Raw genomic sequence first — 25,791 nt, forward strand, 5'->3', positions numbered from 1 at the left:
GAGGTCTGGAACCAGTGCAGAACACACACTTCCGAGTTATCCCTCCCGAGGGCACAGGAGCTGGGCCTCTATCCACTCACTCCCGAGAGCTGCTGCTCAGTGGTCGGGGGGTATTAACTCTCTGGCACATCGGACCTGTCCTGTGCACACAGGTGAGTGGGCTCTGGCTAGAGAACCCTTCAGGCAGGGTGGCAGGTGCTGTGGGTTGGGCGCTGTCCAGTGGGTGTGGGGGGATGGTGAGTGCTGAGGGGTTATGTGTGCGATGCTCACAGCACGTGCTACTTCCGTAGATGCTTGTTCCATGAATAAATGGACCAGTGACGACAGGGCCCTCTAGCCAGGAAGGTGTTTCTAGACCTTAGCGGGGGATTTCCCACATCCAGGCATCACTCCTGATCACTCCGTGATCCTGAGCCAAGCCCAGGAGAGAAGTCCTGACCAACCTGCTGCATATCTGGGAGGCCCTCACAATAGCAGACAGCTGCTACCCAAGGGGTGAAAAAGCACAGAATGGGGACTTAGTGAAGTCATGTTAAAAAAGGTGAATGCAAGGGAGTTGCCATGGTTGACTGGCTGCTGTGCGCCAGGCATTGCACAGGGTATTATGGCATTCTCTCACTGTGCCCTCAGAGTAACTGCAGAAGGGAGGGCAGTCAGCCCCCTTGACGGCTAAGGAGCAGCTCAGACAGGTTAAGTAAACTGTCCCAAGGCCCCACCGCAAGCTGGCCAGAGCTGAGATTCCAACCCTGCTCACTGCCCTGACACCAAACTGGGAGCGGGGAGAAGGAAAAGGAGGCAGAAGAGAGAAGACCTAACTTTCCCTTACTCTTTTATTAAATTTCAAATCTGAATTGTGATTATTATGCCAGGGAAACAACTCACTTGGGAAGAGGCCTGGCAGACTGTTTGGTGCCTGCTGCTGAACCCGGCACTTTCTGTCAAGTCTGCCACACAGAACGAACGAGGGATCCCAGCCAAAAGTCAAGTTCACTCACCAGGGATGGAACGCAGCAGTCTACCCCACACCCACTGAGGGTTGGCAAAGCTCATTCCAGACCATTCCCCACCACACTGTCCCCTGAACATGTGCTGAGCTCCTGTCTGCTGGGTGTCCAAGCCCCGCCCCACTGCCTTCCTTTCCACTCAGCAGGTGCTGAAATAAGCACTCACATCTCCTCTCTCCTATTGTTCTGAAACAATGGCGCTGTGTGACTCTGACCCGCACTGGCCCCAGTCACAGCCCCTGGATCCTCATCTGTCTTCTGTACATTGAGTGACACCAATTTACCAGTTTCAGAACTGCAGCCTCAGTTTCCAGAAGCAGCACCATCAGGTGCCCGCACAGCATAACTTCCTTGCCCTTCCTTTTCCAGGGCCAGTGAAAGCCACAGGTCCTGGCCAGTGCAAACCTGAGGCCACTGCCCCATCCATGGGATGGCATGACCCTGGCCTGCTCCCTTCCCCACCCCCAGCATCCTGCCAGGTCTGAGTAATCAGTTCCTGATGGAAGACCACCCCTTGCCCTTCCAATTGTCAGGCCACCTGTGGCTGCTGGCAGCTCAGGCCCAACAGCCTCATCTGTCATTGGGCGATTGCTCCACACTGAGCTAAGCTGAAAAGCTGAGATAAAGAGACCAAACATCAAAAGGCTCCCCGTCATTCCACAAGCTCATGAGTTGGCAAAGCCAAGTTGGATGGCTGCTAAGAGGGGAGTTCTTGAGAAACTGTTTAGTCTCAATCTTTATGTCCTCCTAAATCTACAAGTAGGCAAGAGGCCTGCAAAGGGCGGTGACAGGAAGAAAGGAATGATCGATATTTCAACTGTGGCTTTCAAGATAATGAACTTTAAGGATTTTTCTGTCATAAGAGGGAGTCAAGTGCAGGAGTGGCTACTGGAGCAGAAAGACCAGATTTTCACCCAAGCCTAGAAAGAAATGCATGCCTGCAATATTCTGCTGAGCATTTAACAAATTATATGGCTTTGTTAACTTCCGGGATTCTAAGAAGTAGAAGATTCTAATATTTAGTTATTTAAGCTGACTATTAGGTGTCCCCTGCTGCTATGTAACAATATTAATTTACATGAGAGGATTTTCTTGAATTTAGTAAGTTACAGGCCTTTGCTTATGTGCCCAGCACTTAGCCCTGCATCTAAAAATAGTACTCACTTAATAGATGTTTATTGAGAGAAAATGTGCCCAGCGCAGAGTAAGGGACAATAGATAGTGGTTTTTGGCCTTCATTGTCCATTAGAATCACTTGGCAAGTCTTCTTTTTTTGTATGTTGTGTGGTGGGGGTCACATTTCCTTATTTTTCCATGTGAGTATTCAGTTATTGCAGCACCAGTTGTTGAAATTTTGTTTGTTTTGCTTGTTTGCATTTTGGGAAGTGCATGGACCAGGAATAGAACCCAGGTCTCCTGCATGGCAGGCAAGACTTCTACCACTGAACTATCCTTGCACCCCTTGATAAGTCTTTTTAACAATCTCAGTGCTCAAGTCTCACTCTAGCCCAATTAAATTAGAATCTCTGTGGGGTGTGGGTGGGGCGAGTATTTGTTAAAGCTCCCCAGTTGATTGCAATGTGCACCTAAGATCAGAGAACTACTGGTCCATTGATGTGCTATTTGAGCACATGAAGCCTTTCCCATGTTGATGGCTCCCCTTCCTCTCTGATACCTCTGACTGGCCCTGAATGGGGTTGGGAGGCAGGTAGAGTTTCTCTGTTTATCACGTTTCCTGCCCAGTGCTAATGATAAAGAACAACCCTAAGTGTGGTGTGAGCAAGAAAACTTGCTAATGAATCTACCCAACACTGGTGAATCTTCTTTGGATCCAGGAAACAGGAGAAGAATGAGAATTTTCAGGTCTGAATAGCTATCATCCTGCCCTTATTACATTCAGCAACCTTCTGCTCTGTGTCACTCTCCTCTCCAAAAACTTTCACTGACTCCCCACTGCCTTTGGAGCATAGTTCAGACTTTCTAAGGCTACCTCCCCTCTTTCAGCTTCATCTTCCAATGCCTTTACATGTTATCCACCAATCCTGAGAAGGCCCATGAATTCCCAATTCACTACAATGCCCACTGCTCACATGGGGGTAACAAAGCAGGTTGTACTCTGTAAATTTTCACTGCTGTTCCTAAGTTTCTTCAGCCTGAAAAGAGACTCCTCATATTTGGCTCTGTTTAAATGCCACCTTCCCAATGAAGCCCTTTTAGATCCTATCTATAGGAATTAAGTCTCAATGCTTTGTACCCATTGCTATTAAGTAACAGTCATGTTTTTTTGTGAATGTGAATTACGTAATCTTGAAAATAGTGTAAATACAAAATAATGAAGTCTTGGACCATTTCAAAGCTAGCCAGCACAGCAAACTCTAATCTGTGTTTATTTGCTATTATCCAATGTCAGGGCCACACTTGCAATGGGAGCTGTGTTTCACTGGAAGGTTGTGGGATTGCTGGGTGGCATTTTAACATTCAGTGTCATTATTATTTACTGCTGCTTCACATATCCCATAGTCATGTTATCCACATGTTCATAAAGCCCAAGTAATGCTGAACCACAGGCCTGAAATTCATCAACTTTGGCATGGAAGGTGGATATGATGACATACAGTAAAGAAAGTCAAACAATCATGAAGGGTTAGCATGAGAGAATACTAGGAGAGAGAACATTTTTAGGAGTGACAACATTCTCTGAATGTTCTGAAAGTACATGAGAGCTAATGCTGGAAAAAGTGATTAGCACTAAAAACAAAAATGTGTTAGGGTGTTTGTAGATTGAGGGGCTCTGAAAATGTGTCCCTTCGGCCTCATATTCATTCCCAAGGGAAAATTAATGTAAGACCTCCAGATTGATCCTAGGCCAGGTAACTCCTAACATCCAGAGGCAACAGTCTCTCTAAGAACAATAACCAGCTTCGTTCTCTATCTCAGAAGGTTAACACTTCTATTGAGCACGAAGACATTAACACAGCCATTGCCCAGATATCCCTGAAGATTGAGAGAAAGATCAAATGAGAGGAAGGGGGTATAACTGAGAAATCAGGATTTAACAAGTGATTGTGAATACTGACTCACTAATATTTCTTTTTAGAGTCTAGTGTTTTAGAATAGCCTGAAGGAAATACCTGAAGATGCTGAACTGTAATCCAGTAGCCTTGATCTTTGATAATGATTATCAAAGTGACTTCAATAATGATTATATTGAAAAAAAAAGAATAATCAGTTGTCTGTGTTTATATGAATCTACTTCTACACGTTTTGTTTTGTTCCATTGATATATATCTGTCAATACTATACTGTCTTACTTAACTTGACTCTGGTAAGTCTTGCAATCAAGTAGATTGCATACTCATGGTCAATAAGGGGGAGAGGGAGTAAGGAGTATGGGATATTTGGGGTTTTCTTTTTTCTTTTGATTTCATTTTCTGGAGTAATGCAAATGTACTAAAAATGATCATGGTGATAAGTACGCAACTATGTAATGATATTGTGAACCACTGATTGTATACCTCGGATAGGTTATATGGTGTATGAAGATATCTCAGTAAAAATACATACAAATTTTAAAAAATGAAACAACCAAGACTCAGGACTTGGGAAAAATCCTTAGTCTTAACTTTCAGCAACTGGTCTTTTTGTGAAAATTGAAGAGTACATAGCATGGGTGAAACAGGGTACTAAAAGGTAAGTTTTGGCTGAGGCATAATAGATGTCAAAATTCAAAGGAAAGCATTACACCTAGATCTACTATATTTGGTGGCAAAATGCAGGCTAAAACATCAAGGATATAATTGAGCTAAGAAAGGATTTCTGGAGACAGGTTTTAGAGAGAACTGTTTGGGTTGGAGGAGAGGGTATCTGTCTTTTATGTTAAGCTTTGGGAAATAAGTTTTAATGGGACCTTGATCAGAACAGTCTGATTCATGCCCATGAATACAGGGAGAAGGGGGTGCTGGCTTTCCTTTGGGGGCAGAGTGAAAGAGAGGTGACCATACAGCAATAACCTGCATTCCCAGAGATTGTCAGGTGAAGGCCGTTGAGAGTTTCGCATGCCCTCCTGTGTGAGGTGAGGGCCCTAGTGAAAAAGCTGCCTCTGGAGACCTTTCGTTCTGTCCCCAAGGGCAGGCTGACTCAGCAGCAGGAGCTGAAGGTGTCTGTGGTTGCCTAGAGGCTCAGGATGGAGTATGTGGAGAGAAGTGCTGGTAAAAGGCTCCAGCAGTGCGAAGTAGCTCTCCAGAGGGAGTCGGCTTTGACCTGCCCAGCCTAGGGAGTGCTCACACCAGGGGCTGTTTAAGTCAGATCTTTCTGTTTCACTTATGCCTTCTCACAACCCTGATGTGGGCCTGGAGGGGTCAGAGACTGTTCTCAGGAAAATGGGGGGGAGGAGCAGAGCACTATTGGAGGAAAGCAAGATCATTCCATGAGGCAGGCTTCCTTCCTGCAGCAGCTAATATTGGCCTTAGCTTTCAATTAGGTTCAGAGTTTTATTTCCTGGGATAAGATATTTTAATGACGGATTTGTGACTTGAATTGGATGTGGGACTTTGTATTACCTATGCGTCACCTGAGAGTGTAGGATTGTCCTAGATTTATCCCCAGGGCACGGAAAGAGCTACTTCCCTTCCCAAGTGGATTCAAAGAGAGTAGGGGACAAAAATGAAGTTACTTTGTGATTGTGGTGAATGTGCCTGCTGGCTGGATGAATCAGTTATACTTCCATCTCCTCTTAGGGTTACATATTCATGTTACATATTGTTTTATTATCTGTCTCTAGTGTGCTAATTCCCCAAGGGTAGGGATTTTGTCTACTTTAGTCACTGCGGTATCTCCCAGAGCCTAACACAGTGGCTGTACTCAAATAAATGTCTGTGGGATGAAATATGCATGCCCTGTGGTAGTTTTACTCTTCAACCCCATAGTAAACTGTATATCAAGGTTTCTTGACTGAAACCTTGAGGTGGTGGCCTCTGTCTCAGGCATCCCTGTTCCTTCTAGCCCCAGCTTAGTAGTCACTTGATGAATGTGCATGGAATTAAGACGAATGGTCCAAAGCCCCACTCCAAGCTCTGTCTGGGCATCAGACATGCAGCGGATCCAGGGCCTCTGTTTTCCTTCACAGCACATGGTCTCTAGGCTGGGGGAGGCCATGAGGCTCATCTGAAAAGTCTTGGGGTCTCCTCCTCTGGAGCTTGGAAGAATGGAATTTTGGGGATTCAAAGAAATAGAAGATTCTGATATTTCCTCAGTTCCCGATGGCATCATCCTCCTTGTTGGAAGAGATGGGGTGAACATCATCATTTCAAAGAGGACTATCTGGGCAGGAGGCTTTAGTTTCACAAAGCTCAGCTCTTTTGCTTCACTCTGTGGCCTAGATCCTGTTGGTCTTCAGACTCTAGACCATGTATCACCTGTGGCTCCATGATGTGCCTTTCTTTGGTTGACTTTTCCTGATCTCACTGCTTGCTCATCCAGTTTCTGGCCATCTACTTTCCCGGCCTCTATTAGCCATACAGTCCCTGATTTTGGATTCTCACCCTTTTCTGCAGTTTCTGCTTTGACCCTGGCCTTCAGGATGTTTGCTTCCAACCTCCTGACCCCCTGTGGGAACTCTCAACATGAAAGGTTGGCTTGGAGATTAAAGCAGACTATAGAGACATGATAACTGGATTGGATCCAACACTGGCAGACAAGTGGATAAAAAGATATGATTGGAACAGTTAGCAAAATCAGAATATGGACTGTAGACTAGATAATAGTATTGGATCAATGTTAAATCTCCTGAACTTGATACTATGGTTATTTAAGAGAATTACTTCATTCTTAGGAAATGCACAGTGAGGTATTTATGGTAAAGGGACATATTGTCTGTAACTTTCAAATGAATAAGAAAGAAATTATACTAGAAAGACAGAGAACGATAAAGCAATGGGGCAGAATGTTGGCATTGGGTGAATCTGGGTAAAGGGTATATGGGAGTTCCTTGCACTATTTCTGCAACGTTTCTGTTAATTTGCAATTATTTCCAAATAACATTTAAATAAAATGGTTACCTTGGGTATCCACGGACCACCCCTATCAAAGTATCTTACTGTTCACCCAGCTAGATGCCTCTCCTTCCATCACAGCTATCAGATATGAGTGCTACCTAGATGTCACTTCCAGGTGCTCCTGGATTTTGGCATGGGGAGGCATCTCATAACTCCCCAGTGGCTCTCATAGGCACCACTCACAGCCAAACTGAGTTTGGGCAGGTACACTCTCCTGAAGGGAGAAGTCACTGAGGCACTGCCCCTTCCCTGGTTATCCATCCACTTGGGAGCCAGGACAAGCTCTCCCTTGAGGTACCCCTGCTGACAGGCTTGGCTGGGCCTCAGGCTGCAGGTACCTTCCTGTCCCGTCCACAAGATATTCACTGCATGTCCATGGGAAGAAGCTGACCTGCCTGACAACTACAGAGGACATACATCCAGTTTGGAAAACATACCACAAAGCAGGAACTGACTAACCATGTGAACTCGGAGGACAGTCTTCACCCCTCTGCGCCTGTCTCTCCTCTACCATAAAACCATAATGAGGCAGGACACCTGGATGATTCCTAGTCCCTCTCAGCTCAGTCTGAAGTAGTGGATTAGGCAAGGAGAAAAAGATGAGTACCCCTGGGTCGGGGCTTCATCACTGAATAATCTTTTCCTTCCTTCTCAGTATCCTGGGGAACCTCAAAGCATGCCCATGGCTTGTCCCTTCCTGGGCCCATAAATCTTTTATCTTAAAAAAATCCCCCTTACCTCTGAGCAGTAACGTTGAATCTAAGGACTTCTTCTTCCCCAGACAGGTGGCTTGTATCAAAGATCACACTGAATTCATACTAAGGAAAAAGAAAGTGAAGTTTGGCCTTAGGAAGCATTCCAAACTTAATTTGTGTTTGTTAACAATCATCTGCGGTTTATTACCTATGGAAGTTAATTTGTATGGCAAGCTTTACCTTTTATGCGTATCTTTCTGATTGTCAGGCCAGAAGAGCAGCTCATCAGTAAAACCAAACCCAGAGTTCCCTCTGGCAGGAGGTACTCTGTCTTCTCCAGCCAATGGGATTTTCTTTAGGAAGTGATAAATTTGCTGTTGGGCTTCCTAAATTTCACTCACATATCATCATTCCAATTTTTGCCATATATGCACATCATATCACCTGTGATATTATTTAGTTGGTATTTTTATTGCCCCACTCTTTAAAGACTATTTTAAAGGGACATTTTATATCATTACCATAGATGGGAATCCAGGATCACTGGCTATAAAGAGAAAGTTGTCATAAAAATGAATATAAAACAAAAACGAAGCAATGTTGGAGTCAGTTGCCTGCTGAGGGTTCTGAGCATAAGGGACACTCTATCTTTGTTAAAAAGGGAGATTAAAATGTGACAGGGGGTGTTAAAGACATGCTAATACAATCAGACACTTTCTCCTGCACATGGTTAGGATGGAAAGAGTGTTGAAAGATTGACTTTATCACGGTTAGAGTCAATGTTGTTTAGTTCTGTGTCCATCATCACCTAAACTAATCTCGTGAACCATGTGAAATCATCTCAGCTGCCCCCAGTGGTGAACATCTTGCAATTTGGTGAACACTGCTCTAAGCAAATTGTTTTCACCATGCTGATAAAATATGACACACATGCCAGCTGGATGTGAGAATACCGGAGAAAGTCTGGGCTAGGGGTCCACAGAACCAGGGTCTACCACAAACTGATCCTGTGATCTTGGCTAAGACACTCACCCTCTTTGCATTTCGATAAAGAGAGGAGGTGGGACAAAATGATTCCTGAATTCCATTAAGCTCCAGAGCCTATGGCTTATTTAATATCCAGATATCTGAATTCCATTATGACTAATTCTAGGCAATGGTCTAATTTTGCACCACTGAATTCTGAACTGAATACTACTTGAAAGTAATGAACCCTTTTGAATGGACTTTGGAATTCCTTTCTGGAAAGAAATTTCTTTTGTACTGGGATTTGTCAGCATATTTTGAGGGTGGAGCATGGAGACAGCAGGAAGCAGGGTTGAAAGACATAAAGGAAGGGAAAGTCAAGGGTCTCATCTCAGCAAAGAGTCAGAACTGGGCAGGACATCTGAATTAAATACACCACAGATCAACAGATCAAGGTGAGGTGAGAAACAAAAGATTAGAGTGAGATGCCAAAACCAGAGATGGAGATCTGGGAGTATAGAAAGTCAGAAACCGGGCGGGCTGGTGGTGAGAGAGAGAAACCTACTGCCAACTACAGTAAGCCACTCCCGAAGGCTTGAGGCTCAGCAGCGGGTCTGGAGCCTGAGACCTGTAGGGTCTGAAGAACAGGGGAGGCAAGCCCGGCTGCAGGAGAGGAAACCCCTGACCTTACCAGGAAACTTCCTGGGCTTTCTCCAGGGAATCACTCCCTGTCCTGAGTTTAGTCTATAGTAAATTAGTTTAGAAAGTTAGTACGATAGTCTTACTATCTGAATGTGGGAGGAAGGCAGTGGTGCCATCTGACTGGGAAACATTTGGTAGATGGGTATAATGGGCCTACTCTGACATTTATACTTCTGCTGGCTCTATGTAGTTTGAGAGTTCATGAATTTTGACGAAATTTAATGCCTCATAGAGATAGCAGGACACTTTAGGTTTGACCAGGATGTACTTTACAATGAAATGGCAACTGTTAAAGTTTTTCAGTTAAATCTATTTTCTATTACTCAGAATATTTCAATTACATTTGTGTGTGGTGGGGCCATGGCTAGCACAACAGGCCATGGAGTCCATTGACAGAGGGATTGTTCAGCCTTCCTCCGTCACTCCCACCCTCACCAACCTGGAATCTAAGGGGACAGTGGCCTCTATTCTGTCCGCTATTTGCAATCTGTTTGCTGAGGGCAGCCATTTCTTGAGGTGTTCCCTCTGCTGGAGCAGAGTAGTGAATGTGGACAGGATAAAGAACAGATCCAGAAATGGGCTAAGGAATCATGGACACAAGAGCCACTGTATAGTCGGAAGCAGGAATACCATTGGATCATTGGGCCAAGAAAGGAGCAAGCCTTCTTTTTCACTAGAACATTCTCACAATCAATTTATTAAAAAGCTATTATGTACTAGGACCAAAAAAGCCTTAGAGATTAAAATGATCCAACTCTGTGACCCAGGCAGGAAGGAAGGATTAAGTCTTTATTTCTTACAAGAAAATAGGTAGACAAAGGGGCATGAAATTCCATTTAACTCATAGCAGGGAAAGTAACTTCCATTTCAGAAGGCAGACCTGGTCTTTTGGATTCTAGCATTGCCTCCAGTAACACATCTCCTCATTTATTTGCATCATCCTGTAATATCGGCACACACTAGAATGTTCCATAAATATCTGGATATGCCGTTACCATATTATTGTTTGAGTTTAGAAAATCTGGCTCCTTCTAAACACCAAAGTGACTGTAATTTTCTTTTCATTTCTTCTTCTTCAATGAAGTGGAATACAATTATTTATGTCTTGAGGATTCTGAAAGGCCTCTTCAGAAAACTGTGAGTGCCCAGGAGAATGAGAGTCAGGACTGTAGGTCACTAGCCCAGCCCACATCATCCCTCACATCGCCTCAGGGATTGGGGGTGGAATGGAATGTCTCAGGAAAAAACATCTGAGGAAGGCCAGCCAGATACTGCTTACAGAAAAGCAAAGGCCACAGTGTGCCTCTCACATCTGGGCTACACCATGTGAACCAAAGAGAGGGGGCAGGTGACCATGGCCTCTGTGGGTATACTCGGGGTACATACTGCCAGGGACAGGGAAGCCCCATTCCCAGGTAGGCTTCTGTGGCTGTCCGAGCTACTGCGGGAAGCAGGGGTGTAGGAGGCAACCTTGGGTGAGGATGTGGTTGATGGGAAGGGGTAGGGACTGCTACCAAGAAAGTGCTCCTTCTCTGCCCCTTACCTTTGACTTGGATCTCATGAAAGGAAATCCCACGCTGCATTTGAGGAAGTCTGTTTCCAGAAGCTCACAGGAAATGCCCATCTCCTCCTGAAAGAGAACGGCACCAACAGATGGGCTGGCTGCATGGAACCCAGATGTGTGGAAGTGGCTGCAGCAAAGCAAACAGGGACTTCGGCAGACATGGCCCTTCTTTAGGGTAGTTCTCAGACAAAAGCCATTGAGAGCTAGGAGGGGATAGGGAGTCCTCTGGCCAGGCTGCATCTCCAGTCCTCCTAAGCACATACTCAAATCCTGACTTTCAAGATCTTGCTAGTTTAGGAAAGACAAACTTGAGGAGAATCACACTAAGGGAAAGAGAGGTTTTCTTTTGATAACCTGAAACAGCCAGGGCTGAGCTGCCCACCTTCAAGTCTTCTGAAGGCACGTTAGGGCGGAGGGATGCTAGGATAAGAAGAGGTTTCCAAGTATAGTCAGCTTGGGTTAAGGGAGAGAAGCCACCAGGAGCTGCTGTCTTCCCACAGGACACATATTCTACAACTACCACTGAAGGAGAGCCAGGAGGTTCTTGGTAATTCACAGGGTGTCTCTGAGTCCCTGAAGTTAAATATAGAATTTCAAGGGGAGATAATATGTTTAGTGGCTTGGAGCTATGTTCCCCAGAAAAACATGTTCTTGATCTTAATCCCTTCCTGTGAGTGTGAACCAGTTGTAAACAAGATCTTTTGATGAGGTTACTCGAGTTAAGGTGGGGTCCAACTGAGTCAGAATGGATCTGAATCTTATTACTGGAGTCCTTTATAAGCAGAATGAAATTCAGACAGATGGAAAGTCACTAGAAGTAGCTGGAAGTCAAAGGAACCTAGGGAAGTCAGGAGAGGTCACCATGTGCATCACTATGTGACAGAAGAACCAAGGACCAAGGATCACTGGTAAACAGCCCCCCAAATGCTACAGTTTTCTGGAAGAAAACATCACTTTAATGAAGACTTGATGACACCTTGATTTTCAACTTCCTTAGCCTCAAAACCTGAGCCAATAAAACCCATTATTTAAGCCAATCCATTACATGCTATTTGTTTTAGCAACCAGGAAACAAAAACAGTGTGTTTGCAGTTTCTGAAAGAGAAGGAACAGAACAGGAGAGCTAGCACTTGCTGAGTGTCTAACCTGTGTCAGAAGTGGGAAACTGAAGTTCAGAAAGCTCATGTGTTGTCCCCAAGGTCATTCAATTGATGATGGGGCACAGTCAGAACGAATCTGGGCCCAGACTTGGCTAACTAAACCTGTCTCCTTCCCCACTCTACCAGAACTTCTAGAGGCAATGAGCACACCTAAAGATAAGATGGCAGCCCAAAGGAACCAACTTATGTGGCTCCAGCTCTGAAATACCTCCCATGTTCCCCATGTTGGGGACCTCAGACCAACATTTCCATTCCTCTAGACAAGTGGAACAAAAAGTTTTATTGTGTATCCAATCAACAAAAAAAGTTAACCCTTTTCACCATATATCTATTTAGCTATAAATTACATACACTTACTACTATACTAATATATCACAGACATTATCAAACACACACGAAATAGAAATGACTTAAGATAAAGAATTAGTCTATGGGGTGAGAGGTCAAGATAGTAACTGGGGAGGTAGTAAGTGAAAGGGAGTTCCTGGGATGCTTGGGATATTCTATTTTTGATCTGGAGTCTGGTTGGAGACCTGGAACCCTGCATTCGTATCACTTCGGGAGTATATTTCAAAATGCAGATTCTTGGGCTCCACCCCGGGGATCCAAAATTAGACTCAGAGTATATGGGCCTGGAATGAGCGTTTTCAATAAAAGATACATGATAAAATAAGTGAGTCTGCTGTGCAGTGACGTTTGGGAACCATTGCTATGAACTTTTCTTTCTTTGGTCAATTTCACAGGCCACCTGAGAAACCTTCTTAAACATGCCTCTCCCCATGGCAAACAGAATGAAGTTCAAATTCCTAATCCTGGCATCCATTTGTCCCACAATTTTCTGTTATTGCCCTCCCACCATTCCCTACCCCACTGCACACATACATTACATTTTACCAACACTCTCCCTATTACCACTTCCAGACCTTTGTTTAAACTACTCTCACTCTCAGGAACACCTTGACTCCCACTTCCCTCTAAGAACGAGCAAAAGTTCATCCATTTTGCTCCAAACACTCATGAGGGATAAATTTACAAACAAACATGGACATGGCACGGGATTCAGAATGGGTCCTGAGCATATGTTCAGCAAACATGCACTGGCTAGCACTGGGTCATATCCCACACCATGTTTGGTGCTGAGGACTCAGGTCTGAAAGATGTTAGTTCCTGTCCTTAAAGAGCCCAAAACTTAAAAGAGGGAGACCTTCTAGCAGAGAAACCAGCCGTTTACACACAAGCGTGACAGCAAGTGTGAGAGGTTGCTCCTGGAACCTGGAGGACACATATTGGCCATTTCATAAGAAAAACCAGAGGATAATTTATCAAATGCTGCTTCAAGACCTGCATGTTACAGCAAATGATACTGATGATTCACTGTGGGAGCCTCTTGCTGCCATCCTCTTCCCCAAATTCTTTGTCTCAAAACCAATGCTCACAATTGGGCCAAGAAGAAGGTACTCTGAATCGTAGCGGATGAGTCCATGGGCATCAGAAGCGGTGAGCCCAAGTCTAGGGTGACTTTAACTCTCATTTTCCCTGGGACAATCCTGGCTCATGTCTGTCATCCCATGGAATTACTCTTGAGTGTCTCAGCATATACAAAACTGACATCATTACTCAAGCCAGTTCCTGGATCCTTTTGTAATGCTCACTGCCCCCCTGGGAGCCCCTTTCGAATCAGGAGAGAGGTCTTCAGTTTAAGTCAAAGGTCTACTAATTCTTGAAGTAAAGATGTATCACTGCAAGGATGTTTAAAGTTTTTCTAAGGAACCACTTAGGCTTCTTGGTATAAAATAAGTACAAACTTAGCTTTGGACTAACGCCATTGATTATAGAACACTGTAGAACTGCCTTATTTTTTGTTAATTTCCACTTGTGCGATGATAACATCCAAATCTGCTTTTATTTCACTGTTCCCAATATCGATTCCACTCTACTCAGTCAAATGAAAATTTCAAAATTGTGCTTGGATCTTGGTGGGGATAAGTAAAAAGAGTGAAAACCAAAGATACACAAGGCGTCTCTAGGAACCGAGCACCAAGCATTTGGCTCATGACTCATGTGCTCCTGGAAGGTCACAGACACACTTCTGCTGCCAGCCAGCACCCACATGGCCCTCACGTGGCTATTAAAGATGCGGTTTTAGTTTCTTTGGCTGCTCAAGCAACTATCATACAATGGATTGGCTTAAACTACCAGAACTTATTAGCTCATGGTTAGGAAAAACTCCAAGTCAAGGCACCACCAAGGTGATGCTTTCTTCCTGAAGTCTGGTGTTCTGGGGCTGGGTGCTGGTGACCCTTGGTCCTGTGCGTCTCTGTCACACAGCAAGGCACATGGTGGCCTCTCTATTCTTTTTCTGGTTCCACTGACCTTTAGCTTCTTGCTTCCCCTGGCTTCCTCCCTGTCTAAATTTCATTCTGCTTACAAAGGACTCCAGCAATAGATTATTTTGACTCAGTTGGGTCACACTTAAAGTATCCTACTTACAATGGTTTAACACCCAAAAGACTGGAATAAGTTTAAGAGTATAGTTTTCTGGGGTACATAGCCTCAAACCATCACAGCTGCCTTGAACAAGAATTTTTAATTCTATACCCATCTCTACTACCAAAGCAAGTCAAGGAGGTCAAAAGGCACATCAGAACATGGGCTCTGGCAAGTACTACAAGACCCTGTGTGGAGGGAGTTGGTGTGCTACCTAGATTTCCTTTACTGGATCAGTGCAACAATACCTCCACCCGACTCCAGCATTCTGTAGCCAATAATTGACAGGGGCACTATGCCGGTTTGAAAGTATTATGTACCCTAGAAAAGCCTTGTTTTAATCCTGATCCAATCTTGTGGGAGCAACCATTTCTTTTCATCCTAATTCAATACTGCAGGTTGGAAAATTTTGGTTAGATTATCTGCATGGCAATGTGACACATCCAATTCTGGGTATGACTTTTGATTAGATGGAGATGTGACTCCACCCATCCCAGGTCGGTCTTGATTAGTTTACAGGAATCCTTTAAAAGAAGAAACATCTTGGAGAGAGTCAGAAATGACAGAAGCCTCAGAGCTGACAGAAACTTCACAGCAGAGTTGACACAGATGTGGAAACATGGAGAAGAGAGATGCAGATGTTTGGAGGTGCTAGGAGCCCAGCAGATATTATCACGCAATGTTAAGCAAGCCAGAACCTGGAGAGAGCCAAGGCAAGCCAAGAGATGAAAGCCAGCCCCAGAGAAGCAAAATAAGGAACCTCCACAGGAACAGAGGCTGAAAGCAACAGAGTCCAGGAAAAAGGGGTCAGCAGATGCCACTGACCCACTGACCTCTCTCAAGTGAAAGTAATCTCTTTTGGTGCCTTAATTTGGACACTTTAACTTCCTTAGAACTGTAAACTTGTAACTTATTAAATTCCCCTTTATAAAAGCTGCTCCAGTTCTGGTGTGGTGCATTCCAGTAGCTAGCAAACTAACACAGGCACCAAAGGCCCCCTGTGCTCAAGGAGGGACAACTCTGAGGTACAATTCATGCTCCAGAGATCCCTGAGGGATCAGGCTGAAGATGTCTTTGCCTGAGATTGCATTCTTGCTTCGCTTCTTCCTCTGCCCCATCCTGTGCACAGAGTCCCCTTCTTCCAAGAGTGATATCTCCAATAAACCACTCGCATGAGAATCCCCATCTGAGGTTCTGCCTCTAGGGAAGTTGACCTGAGAATACTCTTTATAGGTGAGACTTCCAGCAACGTGAGCCCCTGGAAACTGCTGGGCATTCGCTGACAGGTGGGGAGAGTCAAGGGGAACACTCGTGCTAGTCAATCTTGTCTAAATCCATATTAAGAAAGAGAAAACTTCCCTAACTGCAGATTGTAAAATCTGCATAGCTGCCCATCACAGGATGGGCAACAAAGCAACAAAACAACATTAGCACATCTTTGTTCTCCAGGTTTCAAATCATGCCCAGGGCATAACCAGGGTCATTTTGGAGTTATGTCCTTCTTTGGTAGTCAGGGAGACACCCTGTAGTTGCAGCAAGACCAGTGAGCTGGGGAGATGTGTCCAAACTAAGTTGACCCCAGCTACAGCCACATGCCTATGGATAGTGCTTTGGTGGGAGTTGCTTGTTACCTCTCTGCCAGGCGTGAGGCACTCAGCACGAGGTATTTGGGAAGGATCCCAGGAAGCATGCTTCTCTTTTGCCTGGGTTCTTTCCATGTCCTAATCCTTGCTTACGTTGACTTTGGCTGAGAACATTTAACTTTATCATTTTGTAAGGCTTATGATTATTAGACTCTCAGCTGAGTGAGAGAGAGAACTAGTGAACGAACTCTCAGCTGAGAGTTCACTGTTCCTGACTGCCAGAAGATGTAGACATCTGATTATGTGATTCAAATCCAATGCAAATTCAATGCAGAGTGTATTAAATCTTGCTGCGAAAGATGCAGGCTTTTTTGAAATCAATGAAAATGATGTTGGAATCACAGCAGAGCCACTGATATATCTGGATTTGGAATGTTAGATCATTTAACTGTTAAGGGAGTCAAAATTATCCTAGATAACACATTAACATGCTTCAAATGATAAGGATTTAAATTAAAAAGATAAAGAGATGAAACAGACATGCATCTACTGTTATTTTAAAGACACCATTAGATGCCAATAGAGCAAATAAGTTTCTGTCTTGGGTATAAGATATCTTTGACAAAGTAGTTACAAAATAAGCTCTGTTAAATGTAGGATAAAATGAACTTGCTTTCATAAGTTTTAGTTACATTTGTCTAGTAAAGTTCCAATCAAAACGTTTGAAAACAATTTTCCTATGAAATTTGGAACCTTTGAAAAAAAAAAAAAAGATTCACATAAATGGCCATTTTCCCAGTCTCAATTTTCCTTGGCTAAAGAGGCCTCCAAGACTATAAAACGCTATCAAGGATTCTCCCTGGAGATTATGGGTGGTTCAGTCTGAATTTTCTACCAGCACACATCAGTCTCAGGATCAGGAAAATATCAATTAACTTTAAAAAAAAAAGATGAAAAGCACATCTGGTCTGCATATATTCACCTCTGTAATCTCAGTGACTGGCCCTAAGCCTGGCACATAGTAGCTACTGAGATTGCATTTATTAAATGAATGGGTTTTGGCTCGTGTGGGATTGGGATGAAGAGGCTGCAAGAACAAATTCATCTGCTGGTCTGCCTGGCATGGGAGGTGCTTGCCTTGGCAAAGTCCCTCTCTTTTCCAGACATCCCTCAGCAGTTTCAGCCCTGGGAGCTTGGCCGGTGAAGCCCAGCCCCAGTCCTGCTTGTAACATGTGGTGGCTGGCAGGAAGAATCAGATAATGACATTAACAAGTCTCTGGCCTTTGGGTTCCTTACCTCTGATTGCACAAGCATTTGATTTGATTCTGAAATTGTGCCTACTTTGACCATCCATGCAGTGCTCTTTGGGAGAGAAAACTGCAAGGTCCAGGTCAAGCCTGAAATCTGACTTCCCTTTTCCTAACTCCCACATGTCCTTGCAAAACTGCAGATGATGCAAGGAGAATTACCTTAGGCTGAGCTGTGCTTTATGGGTGATAGTCAAGTCTGAGAACCACTTCTAGAGAGTCTGAGGTTTTCAGAGTTAACTTCCTTCTCCCAGCCCAACTCATCTGTGTATCTTCCAGTAGAAGACAATATAAGCTTAACTGGGACTCCACTTTGCTTGACATCATGTGACCTCCTGAGTTGGTAATACAGATCAAATGCTGTTTCATTGCTCAGTGAGTTCTCCATGCCTGGCTGTTGGTCTAGCACTTTGTTGCTCATCTAAGACCCCCTTCCTTCTTGCCATGTTAACTCACTTACTTAATATATAATTCAGGTAGATTTGGGGAGAATTTTTTTCTGAATTCTCTAATCAACTGAGGAGTCAGAGGTGAGTAGGAATTCCCAGTAACCCGGCCCAACAAATTCACAGAAAGAGAGATTATTCCCAGAAAATACTTTATTGGTCCCACAACAAGTCAGCCTGAGCCTCATCTGAAATAACCATCCTATTCCCAAAAGGGAATCCTTTGGGACAGGGCCCATGAAATTCCTACTCAAGGAGAAAACTACATGGGTTTACAGCATAAAAAGCACCAAAGTTTGGGCATTAGCATTCCTACTTTGATTATTGGCTCTGGTATGTAGCAGCAATGCATCCTCAGATAAATCAATTACCTTTTCTACCAGCCTCCATTTACTCATCTGTAAAATGAAGACATAAGACTTGCCTTCTAAGACTTGCTGGGATGCCAGGGCTGATAGGTGTGCAGTATGGGGTACATAGTTGCCCCCACTCAGAATGGCTGTGTGTCAGGTAGTGCTTTTTTTTTTAGGTGCATGGTCTGGCAATCCCACATGGAAGGCAAGCATTCTACCACGGAACCACCTGTGCACTCCAGGTAGTGTTTTAAATCCATTATCTAAGAACTCAATTGGTAGCTTCTCTTCTTATTGCCATTTTTCAAGGGGGAAACTGGAATACAAACAAGTTAAATCACTTGCCCAGGGTTTCACAGCCAGCAAATGATTGAGCCAGGATTTGAGTTGGGTTGATCCCTCCCCAAAGCTTATGTTCTCAATTCCTCCCCTGAAGGTCTCTCGAAACGTTATCTTCCTTCTCCCAGCCCAACTCACCTGTGTATCTTCCAGTAGAAGACAAATAAGACTCTGAATACACATGGGTGTGAGGAAAAGACTTGACTGTTTGGACACCTTGTAAATTGGAGATTAAAGATCTCAAGATATACTATTACATGTGCCAGATTCTAACAATTCTTTGCCTCCTGCTGCCTGCCATGAAGCTGACTTTTGAACAATACACTATTACTTCCCTTTTCCTAACTCCCACATGTCCTTGCGAAACTGCAGATGATGCAAGGAGAATTACCTTAGGCTGAGCTGTGTTTTATGGGTGATAGTCAAATCTGAGAACCACTTCTAGAGAGTTTGAGGTTTTCAGAGTTAACTTCCTTCTCCCAGCCCAACTCACTTGTGTGGGGAGTGAGGGCCAGTTCTGAAAAGGCTTTTTTCTTTTCAATTTTTTTTTAACCTCTTAATAGCTCATCAGATAGAAATGGAAGCACTCTCTGGCTCCAGCACTGCCCCAGGCAAGGCTGGAACTAAGGCATGTCTGAAAGATAGAGTAACTAGTCAAGTGAAAGGGGTTAATTCCCATAAGGGTATATCTTCCCCCCAAAATGGGGGCAAGGCCAAGCTCAAGTGGAGGCCCTCTTTCAGGGAATTCAGGCCCAGGGACTGGAAAGCAGAAGCAATCAAAGCCATCTTACTACTACAACCTCTGTCTCAATCATGCCCCTGGCAAGGGAATCTACTGAAATTAAACATAGCACATCACTTTACACTGGTGGGAAGCTGTGGGCAGACAAACACCACATGCAGGGCAGGCAAAGGAAAGCACAGAGCCCAGAGGCTTCACAGGAAGATCTGACAACCTGCTGGGTTTCACCCTCAGGGGAAACTGATGCTGACTACTCGCTCCTCCTGAGACATGGGCCTGTCTGGTCTAGGAAAACCTGACTGGGGTCTATAATATCTGAGGAGACCCTCCTCAAAAAGAAAGACTCCATATAGGCAAGGCAAGAAACAGAAAAACAAGAACTGAAAAATTCTGATTGGTTAATAGAACCTATGCTAGAGGTCTAGAATAAGTTGAACTGAATGTCAAAGAATAGATAGAGAATAAAGCCATTCAGCAAGAAAACCCTAGGTAAAAAAGTGAAAATAACTTCCAGAATAAGCTAATTAGGGAAATCAAAGGCCTAGATGCCAGCAGAATTTAACAAGTCATACTTGGAAAAATCGAAGATATGGCCAAAGGAACAAACCAACACTTTAAATGAGATACAGGAGTTGAAACACCTAATTCAGGATGTTTGAACAGATATGCAAAATCAAATCAATGAGTTGGGAAGATATAAAGAAGACATTGGACAAACATAAAGAAGAAATCAAAAGTTTGAAAAAGCCAAATTGCAGAACTATAGGAATGAAAGGCACAATAGAATAAGGGAAAAAAAATAATGGAAACTTACAACAGTAGATTTGAAGAGGCAGAAGACAGGATTAATGAATTAGAGGACTGGATCTCTGAAATCTGACACACACAAGAAAATATAGGGGAAAGAATTGAAAAATATGAGCAGGGTCACAGGGGATTAAATGACAACATGAAATACACGAATATATATGTTGCGGGTGTCCCAGGAGGAGATAAGAAGGGAAAAGGAGCTGAAAGACTAATGCAGGAAATAATCACTGAAAATTTCTCATCTCTTATGAAAGACATAAAATTACAGATGCAAGAAGTGCAGGATACCCCAAACAGAATAGATCCAGATAGACATACTTCAAGACACTTATTAATCAGATTGTTAAATATCAAAGACAGGGAGAATTTTGAAAGTGGTAAAAGAAAAGCAATCCATCATATACAAGGGAAGTTTGATAAGACTATGTGTGGGTTTCTCAGCAGAAACCATGGAAGTGAGAAAGTAGTGGTATGATATATTTAAGATTCTAAAAGAGAAAAACTGCCAACCAAGAATTCTTCACCCAGGAAAACTGTACTTCAAAAATGAGGGGAGATTAAAATATTTTCAGACAGACAGTCGGTGAGAGAATTTGTGACTAAGAGACTGGGTGAATAAGAAACACTAAAAGGAGCATTACAGCAAATAAGAAAAAAAAGGAGAGAGAAATCTGGAGAAGAATGTAGAAATGGAGACTATCAGTAAAGGTAAAAAGAGAAAAAAATTTAGATATGACATATAAAATTCAAACGTCAAAATCATAGCAGAAAGTACTGCCTTCACATTAATAACATTAAATGTTAATGGATTAAAGTCTCCAATCAAAAGACAGACAGGTAGAATGGATTAAAAAACAGGCCCCATCTATATGCTATCTACAAGAAATTTTAGAGTCAAGGACAAAAATAGGTTGAAAAGAAAACTAGAAAAGAGCAGGGATAGCTATATTAATTTCTGACTAATGAGATTTCAAATGTAAAACAATTCAAAGAGACAAGGAAGGACACCTATGTATTAATAAAAGGAACAATTCAAGAAGAAGACATAACAATCATAAATATTTGTGCACTGAGCCAGAATGCTCCAAAATACATGAGGCAAACACTGACAATACTGAAGGGAGAAGACACCTCCACCATAATAGTTGGAGACTTCAATTTCCTGCTTTCATCAATGGACAGAACATCTAGACAAAAGATCAATAAGGAAACAGTGATTTAGAATAATATGATAAATGAACTAGACTTAACAGACATTTACAGAATATTACACCCTACAACAGCAAATACAGATTTTTCTCAAGTGCTCATAGATCATTCTCAAGGATTAGGCATATAACCTGGTCTTCCCAGAAACTTTGGGTATTTGCGTGACATCTGAGACTCAGAGTTAGAGCTCTGAAGCTATGAAAAGTCAGCAGTATCCCATACAGGAACTGCTTAAAAGTTGAAAAAGGGATCAGACTTCAAGTAGCGATAAGAAGGAAGCTGATCTGGATAGGACTGGGGTAAATCAGAACACAGAGTAAAGGATGATATCATCCATATTTTAAAACTTCAACTTCTGTGTGAGACCAAAGGGGAGATGTTTATTTGGTGCAAAATTTATATTTTGGGTAGTGCATTTCCTAATTTAACTGGCATGGTTAGTTTAGTTGAACAACATAAGTACAGGGAATCTTGAATATGGTGTGAGATTTTGTTGGTTTGTCTAGGCTAGTGTGATGCCCTGATATATCCCAGAGTAATTTGAACAGTGAATAAAGTATTTGCAAAGTCCCCTTGGGGGGGCTTTGGAGAAAGGAGGAAATATTCAACTTTCCTATTTGGAGAATTTCTGATATTCTTGCAAGCATTAGGGACAACCAAATCAATAGGCTTGGCCCTCAATCTTGGGGTTTGCTCCTATGAAACTTACTCCTGCAAAGGATAGGCTAAACCTACTTAAAATTAGGCCCAAAGTTAGTCCTAGAGAACGTCTTTTGTTGCTCAGATGTGGCCTCTTTCTCTCTAAGCCAACTCAGCAAGTGAACTCACTGCCCGTCCCCCATGTGGGATATAACTCTCAGGGGTGTAAATCTCCCTGGCAATGTAGGACAGAACTCCTGGCATGAGCTAGAGCCCAGTATCATGGGAATGAGAAAGACTTCTTGACCAAAAGGGGGAAGAGAAAAATGAGACAAAATAAAGTTTCCATGGCTGAGAGATTCCAAACAGAGTCGAGAGGTTATCCTGGAGCTTATTCTTATGCATTATATAGATATCCCTTTTTAGTTTATGGTGTACTGGAGTGGCTGGAGGGGAGCATCTGAAACTGTTGAGCTGTGTTCCAGTAGCCTTGATTCTTGAAGATGATTGTATAATGATATAGCTTTTACAATATGATGGTTTGATTGTGAAAACCTTGTATCTGATCCTCCTTTTATCCAGGGTATGGACAAGTGAGTAAAAAATAAGGATTAAATAAATAAATAAATAATGGAGGGGTGGAATAAAGGGTAAAAAAATTGGGTAGATTGAAATACTAGTGTTCAATGAGAGGAAGGGGTAAGAGATATGGGATGTGTGAATTTTTTTCTTTTCCTGAAGTGATGCAAATGTTCCAAAAATGATCATGGAGATGAGTACTCAACTATGTGATAATATTGTGAGCCACTGATTGTACACCATGTATGGATTGTATGTATGTGAAGATCTGTCAATTAAAAAAAGGAGTAGACTTCCAGGAAGATGGTCAACTAGATAGCTCAAGATTAGCCCTGCTCCACGGAAAAGTTAGAGAAGGGACAGGAGGGTAACTGAGGTGGCAATTCGGGAGTATGGCTGACCTTGGAGAGTCTCCTGCACCACATGTGGCAGCCCTGGTTACAGAAGCCAAGGAACTGAGAGGCAGAAGGCTGGAGCCTGGAGTGGAGGCATGGAGGCGCAGAGCCCACGAGAGCGCACGGATGGGAGTGCAGGACTAGGAAGTAAGCCACGCCGTGTTCCCTGGGTGTGCTACCCTCACCGGTGCAGCCCGTGACTGGCAACTCACCTCACACCTCACACACCTGAATCCCCATCATCTGCTCCCATTCCCCACACTCCAGAGGCCCTACCCCACCAGCCCCCAGTGCATGTACCTGCCCCACACATCCACCCCAAGTGCAGCCTAACCCACCTCTCCTGCACCCCTCCTGAGCACTTACTTCCCCTTCCCTGTTCCCTCCAGGATGTTGTCAGCGCATAAAGGCTGTGGGCACTAGCCTCCATACATAGGCAATGCCTGCCCCTCTGCCCACAGTATTGCACAGCCTCACTCTGTCCCCTCTGAACTTTGCACATCCCCATCCGTTTATGGCATTCCCGAGCCCACACATGCTTACAGTGCCCTAACCATGTCATTCAGCTCTGGGAACTGCATTGTACAGTAGTCCTAGACTGCACATCGCATAGCCCTCACTTCCCAGCTCTGAGAAAGTGCCGAGCTGCACAGCCGGGTCACATCTGCCCCACGAAGGCATAATGCTGACCTGCTGCCACAGCTCTATGCATGCACACAAAGGGCCCCCTGCCTTAGACCAGTGCACACCAGGATTACACCCCCAGACTGGTACACCTGCACAGCTACATCCTCCCTGGCTGCTGGGTGCCCACATACACAAACATCAGCATAGCATTCCCAACTGGCACCCATATCTGTCCTGAAACAAATCATTATATCAAGTACTTCATCCCGTGCCCTGCCCCCTGCTACACAACCATCCCACAAACACAAGGCCTTAGACTACTGATAAAAAAAACTCCCAAAGTAAATCAATCAAGATGTTTACATGCAACGAAGACAGCAGAGGACTACCAAGTATATCACAATACAGAGAGATATAGCCCCACCTAATGACCAAATTAAAACATTTGAGGAGACACAGACACTGAAACAACTAATAAAGATGTTCATACAACTTTACTTAATAAAGTAAGTAGGGTAGCAAATGGCATACAGGAGATCAAGAAGACAGTAGAAGCGCATAAAGAGGAATTTGAAAGAATAAGTAGAAAAATAGTAGATATCACAGAGATTAAGGATTCTGTTGACAAATAAAAAACATACTAAAGGAACACAACACCAGATCTGAAGAGACAGAAGAAAGAATAAGTGATAGGACTGGATAATTGACTTCAAAGACTCAAAATAGCAAATGGAGAAAAAAGATGGAAAATATTGAATGGGAACTCAGGGAAATGATAGACAAAATAAAGCACATAAATATCAGAATCATTGGTATCCCAGAAGGAGAAGAGAGGAATAAAGGGCTAGGGAGAGCAGTTGAGGATATAATGGGGAAAAACTTCCCAACCCTCATAAAGAACATAAATATACAAGTCAAAGACACCCATCAAACTCCAAACAGAATAAATCCAAGTAGGCCTTCCCTAAGGCACATACTAATCAGCCTATCAAATGTTGACGAGAAGCAGAAAATCCTGAAAGCGGCAAGAAAAAAACAATCTACTACATACAAGGGAAACCAAGTAAGAGTGCGTTCAGACTATTTAACTAGCACCCTGCAGGTGAGAAGGAGGTGGTATGATATATTCAGGATCCTGAAAGAGAAAGACTTCCAGCCAAGAATTCTGTACCCAGCCAAATTGTCCTTCAAAATTGAGGGAGAGATTAAAGTTTTCAAAGAAGTCCTGAAATAATTTGTCAACAAGCAACTGGCCCTACCAGAAATACTAAAAGGAGTTCTGCCAGCTGAAAAAAAAAAGACAGGAGAGGGAGGTCTGGAGGAGGGCACAGAATTGAAGAGGACCACTAAGGGTAATTTAAAGAATACAAAGAGAAAGAGCAAAAAGAATAAATTGATCTGACAAATAAAATTAAAAACATAAGATGATGGAATCAAGAAACATCTTTTCAGTAATAATTTTGAATGCTAATGGACTAAATTTCCCAATTAAAAGATTCAGATTGGTAAAATGGATTAAGAAACATAATCCAGCTATATGTTTCTTACAAGAAGCTCATCTTAGACACAAGGATACAAATAGATTGAAAGTGAAAGGATGGAAAAAGATCTTCCATGCAAGTTGGAACCAAAAGAAAGCAGGAGTAGCTATACTAATATTGGAAAAAATAGACTTTAAATGTAAAGACATTATAAGAGACAAAGAAGGATATTATATACTAATTAAAGGGTCAATTCACCAAGAAGATATAACAATTACAACTGTTTATGCTTTCAATCAAGGAACTCCAAAGTACATGAGACAGATACTGGTAAAACTGAAGGGAGTGATAGATGTTTCAACAATAATAGTAGGAGACTTCAATACACTACTCTCCTCTACAGATAGAACAACCAGACAGAAGATCAACAAGGAAATAGAGAAGTTAAATAATTTGATAAATGAATTAGACCAGACAGACATATATAGGTCATTGCACCCCAAAGCACAGGATATACGTTCTTCTCTAGTGCTCACGGAACATTTGCCAGGATAAATCATATGCTGGGGCACAAACCAGTCTCTATAAATTTAAAAACACTGAAACTATTCAAAGCACTTTCTCTGATCACAGTGGGATGAAGCTGGATC

The 25,791-nt window shown here is 43.1% G+C and overlaps 1 protein-coding gene across 1 annotated transcript in view; it reads right to left on the minus strand.

The window, feature by feature from the left end:
- Nucleotides 1-25,791, minus strand: part of ITGA9 (integrin subunit alpha 9) — a 447,613-nt gene that overhangs the window by 84,624 nt on the left and 337,198 nt on the right. The window contains exons 19-20 of the mRNA XM_077129816.1: nt 10,964-11,050; nt 7,796-7,875 (exon numbers count right to left, since the gene is read on the minus strand). Of these exons, the coding sequence (XP_076985931.1) occupies nt 7,796-7,875; nt 10,964-11,050 (167 nt within the window). The remainder of the gene's footprint in view (nt 1-7,795; nt 7,876-10,963; nt 11,051-25,791) is intronic.

The sequence above is a fragment of the Tamandua tetradactyla genome, chromosome 15 (genome assembly GCF_023851605.1).
Source record: "Tamandua tetradactyla isolate mTamTet1 chromosome 15, mTamTet1.pri, whole genome shotgun sequence".
Lineage (NCBI taxonomy): Eukaryota > Metazoa > Chordata > Mammalia > Pilosa > Myrmecophagidae > Tamandua > Tamandua tetradactyla.